We start from the raw sequence: 4,621 nt of genomic DNA on the forward strand, positions 1-4,621 counted from the left end.
CAGCGCCGCCCCGGTCCCCTCAGTACAACCCCGGTCCCCCCTCAGCGCCCCCAGGGGCCACAAAGGGGGTGCCAGGTGTCAGCGATTAATAATAATAATAAAAAAAAAACCCACACGTTTATTGTGCAATCCACATCTTTTGTCCCAAAGTACACGCGCATCCCGGAGGACATAAATAGAGGGACGGGGCCTGCAGTGGGGCACAGGGCTGGAAGACGCTGGGTGCTCGGAGAGGGGCCGCAAGCCCTCGTCTCCATCGACACGGCCCTATATGCGTTCACCGGGCAGCACACACATACACACCGGTTTGTGGGGTGGCACCGGCCACGTACAGCACAATCACATTAGAGGCAGGGTGTTCTCATTACAGGCAGGGTGTTCTCTACCCCAGCACCAAGGGGCTCAGGTGCAGCAGGAGGAAACGCTTCAGCCCACCTCTGGTGCCCCAGGCCCTGCTGCACGGCTGCCAGCACCAGGGGATGCACGGTGCCCTCAGGACTGCTGGTGGAAGGCGGTTTGTGGCTTTAGAAGGTCCCACTTGGGTTGTCCTCCCCTCTGTGGCACTGGTGGGGCTGTGAGAGCTGTCCCAGCCCAGCCCTGCCCAAAGGCAGTTTGTGACCACGTTTTGAGGTGAGGATGCTCCAGGTAACGGGTGCCATCTCACAGCTGCTTCCTTGCACCCGCCCAGGGGTCCCCATGCTGGATAACCTCTCCTGCAGCTCATCCAGAAACAATCATAGAGCAGTATCAGGGGACCACGTGGCTTCTTGTGTCCCAATCTCATGCAGAAGCTCCACCGCCCCCAGAAATAACAGAGCAGGGGAGCTGGTCCACACAGAGTGGGGTGCCCACCTGGGCAGGTTGGTCCTGCCCATGGTGGCAGCGCTGAGACCAAGACACAAGCAGGAGCTGCAGGGGGGAGCCTCGCATAGGGCAGCTGCAGAGCCCCAGGGGCCCCACGCTGCTGCCCCCAGCTCCATGCCACGAGCAGGGCTCCTGGGGCTGGGGCTCCGCAGCAAAGAGATGGCACTGCAAAGGGATGGCCTCTGGAAACACCTCGGGGCTGGGGGCAGCGTGCAGCAGGGCTGCGAGAGCCTGCAGGCACCCCAGGATGGGGCTGCTCAGTGGGCACACGGGGTGAGATGTAGGCATGAGGAGGGTCCTGGCACTTCTGCAGCCACACATGAGGACAGGCTGCAGGAGCGGTGGCAAGACAGGCTGTGCTCCTCCTGGGCATCTGGGGAGGAGGGGTTCAGGAATGATGGCTCGGGAATGCCTCCTGCTAGCCTAGGGCTCCCCCCCTCCCCAAAATAGCGACCCCAAGAACAGCAAGCAGCAGCGAGAGACGTGTTTGGGAGAGCCAGCCCCCACTGTGCCCCTCTCCTGCTGCTACTCGAAGGACAGCAGGTCAGGATGGGGACCCTCTGCCTCCCGGCTCGGGGTGCACGGCTCTGGCCGCCCTGCGCTCCCCGGCAGCTCATGCTCCAGCCCTGGTCCCCGAGGAGACTTCTCGGTGCGGGGTGAGGTCTCCAGGCTGCCTTTGTGGATGAGGTCAGGCACAGGGAGGGCACCAGTCAGCTGGTCCCCACTTGGTGCCGAGGCACTGGTCGCACCGAGCACCCCAGGGTGCTCCACAGGGGACAGGTCCCTTGCCCCCAGCCACTCCTCCGCAGGGTCAGGGTGTGCTGGGAGCGGCTCGGGGGGCTCCGCCACGCTGCTGCCCACGGGCTGGGGTGCGATGAGCATGTCCTGTGGGGTCTTCAGGGCACGCGGAGTCCTCTTCTTGGTGACGGGGGGCGGCGGGTCCAGCCGGGGGAAGGCATCCAGCCCCGGGGCCCTGCAAGCACAGCGGAGCAGTGACACGCAGCCCCGCACCAGGGCCCCTCCAGCCTGCCCGAACATCCCTGCCACGGGGCACACGCAGCGGGGACACTCACCCATCCTCGTTTGCCAGCTGTCCCATGCCCAGCGCGGCACCGGCGCTGGCATTCACCTCCGTCACCCCCACGCCGGGGGGGCCAGCCGGCTCCTTGCGGCGCAGGAGATCGTTCACCTTGGCCCCCACGGCCTTGCCCAGGTTGCGGAGGTGCTGGCTGCCAGCAGGGCGGGAGGGCTGCGCTGGGGCACCCGCGGGGACGTGCTGCGGGCGCGGGGTGGGTGCCGTGCTGGCGCTGGCATTTTCAAACATGCTCTGGTCCACTGGAAGGGAAAGGGAGCAGAGAGCGGGTGTGAGCTGGGCTGCAGGGGGCGAGCATCTCAGAGCTGCCCACCAGCAGCACAGGGGGGAACACAATTTGGGGACAGGGAGGCTGCTCCTGTGGCCCCGCAGCCGTGCCGTGCCTGTGCAGGACAGTGCATGCAGTGGGGACAGCACAGGGTGAGACGAGGGAGCAGCAAGCCCAGGGCACCATGCTGGTACTGACAGCACACCAAGAGCATCTCTTACCTGGTACCGAGCAGCTTGGGAAGCAGGTTGTGGGGAAAAAAAAGAGAAAAAGAGGGTTTACCAAGGGGACAGCAGGCCTGGCCCTTCTGCATGCTCACTCCATGCTGCCAGGCGAGGTGCAGTGCCGATCCCCTGCCTGGCCGCCTACAGAAATAGGATTCACCGGGTGTGGGTGCAAAACCCCGATGTTACTGCACCATCCTGCACTGGACCAGCTGCAGCCTGTGTGGCTGAGCACCCCCACACCTCGCCCCTTGCATCCTGGCAGCCCTGAGGGATGGAGCCAGCAGGTCTCTGAACACCAGGTCCCTGAAGCCCCTCGGAAGGGCTGCGCCTGGTGCCCAGAAGCTCCCTGCGGTGCCCGCGTGGCACCAGCCCTCAGTGACATCAGCTGACGATACCATGGCAGCATGGCGCTACGGCCTCGGCACAGAAGCTGCACCAGGGGGATGGAGAGCTTTGTCGTGCCGTCCCTTTCGGTGGGGGCCGTGCCCCGTGGCACCGGGAGGGGTGGCCTGGAGCCCCCCTGCCCCTGGGGCCCCGGCAGCCTGCCCGGTGAGGCTGGTGCCCGCGGGCTGCACCCAGGCAGGGGGGCACGCAGTGCTCCGGCCGGGCAAACCTGCCTGGGTGGGCAGGGGAAGGGGGCCCCACGTGGCAAAGGGTGCTTTTTAGGGACCGGGGGAGTCCTGCTGTCGCAGCCCGCCTCTGCGCTGCTCCCTTGCTCACCCCATGTCTTCCCAGCAGGAATCCCGAAGGCTGTGGGTGCTGCCTCCAGCAGCGCCAGCTCGCCCCCCCCAGCGCTGCCCCCGTGCCTGTGCAGCTCCGCGTGGGACAGCCCCACCTGGCCGCAGGGTGAGCCCTCCTCGTGCTGGTGGGTGTCTCGCCAGCATCCCGCACGGCTCTCCAGCCACGTGTCCCGTGGTGTGGAAGGGATGCTCTCCGTGCTGGGGGGGACACTCGGGGACAGAAACAGTCACCTCAGCATCCCCCCAAGGCTGAGACAGCCCAGCCCAGCAGCCAGGGCTCTGGGCACAGATGGGCTCAACACTGCGCTGGGGACTGGGCCCCTCCTGGGTCTCCAGCACTGCTCCCATCCCCGTGGGTGACTGAGCTCGTGCTGGGACCCCCGACTCACTGCTGCCCTTCCCTCTGCAGCCGCAGCCTCGCCGGGCAGCGAGCTCCCCGCTCGCACCATCTACCGGCCCTGGTTCTCACCGTACAGCTACTTCATCTGCACCGCAGCAGCCTCCAAGCAGCACCTCTCCTCCGGCCTGGCCATCGGCGCCCAGGAGCCAGAGGAAGCCGACAACCTCTCGGAGACCATCTGCTCTTCCTCCTGCTCCTCGGAGGAGCCGCGGCCCTCCCAACAGGGCCGGCAGAACAGCAGCAGGGTGAGCATCACCGTGCGGGACATCCTCAGGGCTGCGCGGGGGCAGCCGGTGCCGCAGCACGGCTACAAGTGCAGGGCGTGCTGCCGCGTCCTCCCCACGCTCTGGGCGCTCAAGACCCACATCCAGCACAGCTCCCAGGAGGGCTACAGCTGCAAGGCGTACTACCGCAAGCTCAAGGTCCTGCTGGAGAAGGAGCACCAGGCGCAGGAGGCCGAGGCCCCCCCGGCACCCGAGTAGCCCCGGCCGCCGCGGGAGGGCACTGCTCCATCGCTGCGGCCGCCAGCGCAATAAACGCCACGCGGAGCAGGGCCTGCTGCTCTCCCAGGAGGCACGGCTCCGCCGCAGCCCCTCGCTGACACAGTGCTTCTGATGTCCTTTAAGAGGCCGTTCCTGACTTTTCCTTCCCAGCAGCCCCCCCCCCCCAAAAAAAAAAGTCACGGAGCCTGGAAAGCGCTGCTCAGCACCTGGAAACCCTGGAGGCAGCGTCGGGCACTCTCCAACCATCAGCCAGCCCTGAGACAAGCCCACACCGTGCCTCTACCCCAAAAACACTATTCGGGGCACCTCGCTCTCACGGCCAGCCTGCGGTTGGCACCACAAGCCAGGCAGAGCCGAGCTGCAGGGGAGGGCTGGGGGTCCCGCAGGGAAGGATGCTCGGTTCCGAGGGGGCTGTGCGATGCCAGGGGTGCCGGTGCTGGCTGCCAGCCCGGCCTGGCAGAGCGTGGAGGGCAGGAGGAGTACAGAAAGAGAGAGCCAGCGAGAAGGAAGAGACAACAGAAAGCCT

At 66.3% G+C, this 4,621-nt stretch overlaps 2 protein-coding genes across 2 annotated transcripts; one reads left to right on the top strand and one right to left on the bottom strand.

The window, feature by feature from the left end:
* Positions 1-1,389: 1,389 nt before the first annotated feature.
* On the bottom strand, positions 1,390-2,538 carry C8H1orf226 (chromosome 8 C1orf226 homolog). Its single transcript, XM_050712342.1, has 3 exons — positions 2,508-2,538; positions 1,938-2,199; positions 1,390-1,837 (listed from the first exon to the last, which is right to left on the bottom strand). Exons 1-3 carry the CDS (start codon positions 2,536-2,538, stop codon positions 1,390-1,392), a joined length of 741 nt encoding a protein of 246 aa, XP_050568299.1.
* A 357-nt stretch (positions 2,539-2,895) lies between these two features.
* Positions 2,896-4,074, top strand: SPATA46 (spermatogenesis associated 46). The gene is made up of 3 exons (XM_050712343.1): positions 2,896-3,001; positions 3,191-3,298; positions 3,602-4,074. The coding sequence occupies exons 1-3, from the start codon at positions 2,896-2,898 to the stop codon at positions 4,072-4,074; spliced, it is 687 nt and encodes a 228-aa protein (XP_050568300.1).
* Positions 4,075-4,621: the final 547 nt, after the last annotated feature.

The sequence above is a fragment of the Cygnus atratus genome, chromosome 8, assembly GCF_013377495.2.
Source record: "Cygnus atratus isolate AKBS03 ecotype Queensland, Australia chromosome 8, CAtr_DNAZoo_HiC_assembly, whole genome shotgun sequence".
Taxonomy (NCBI): Eukaryota; Metazoa; Chordata; class Aves; order Anseriformes; family Anatidae; genus Cygnus; species Cygnus atratus.

What these genes read in the sequence shown, in the direction of transcription:
- C8H1orf226 (XM_050712342.1), bottom strand. Translation starts at nt 2,538, where the DNA reads ATGCAGAAGGGCCAGGCCTGCTGTCCCCTTG. An exon ending in CCAGGCCTGCTGTCCCCTTG is followed by an intron (nt 2,200 to 2,507) that starts GTAAACCCTCTT and finishes TTTCCCTTCCAG; the next exon opens with TGGACCAGAGCATGTTTGAA. An exon ending in CAGCTGGCAAACGAGGATGG is followed by an intron (nt 1,838 to 1,937) that starts GTGAGTGTCCCC and finishes CTGTGCTTGCAG; the next exon opens with GGCCCCGGGGCTGGATGCCT.
- SPATA46 (XM_050712343.1), top strand. Translation starts at nt 2,896, where the DNA reads ATGGAGAGCTTTGTCGTGCCGTCCCTTTCGGTGGGGGCCGTGCCCCGT. An exon ending in GGGCCCCGGCAGCCTGCCCG is followed by an intron (nt 3,002 to 3,190) that starts GTGAGGCTGGTG and finishes TCTTCCCAGCAG; the next exon opens with GAATCCCGAAGGCTGTGGGT. An exon ending in CAGCCCCACCTGGCCGCAGG is followed by an intron (nt 3,299 to 3,601) that starts GTGAGCCCTCCT and finishes TTCCCTCTGCAG; the next exon opens with CCGCAGCCTCGCCGGGCAGC.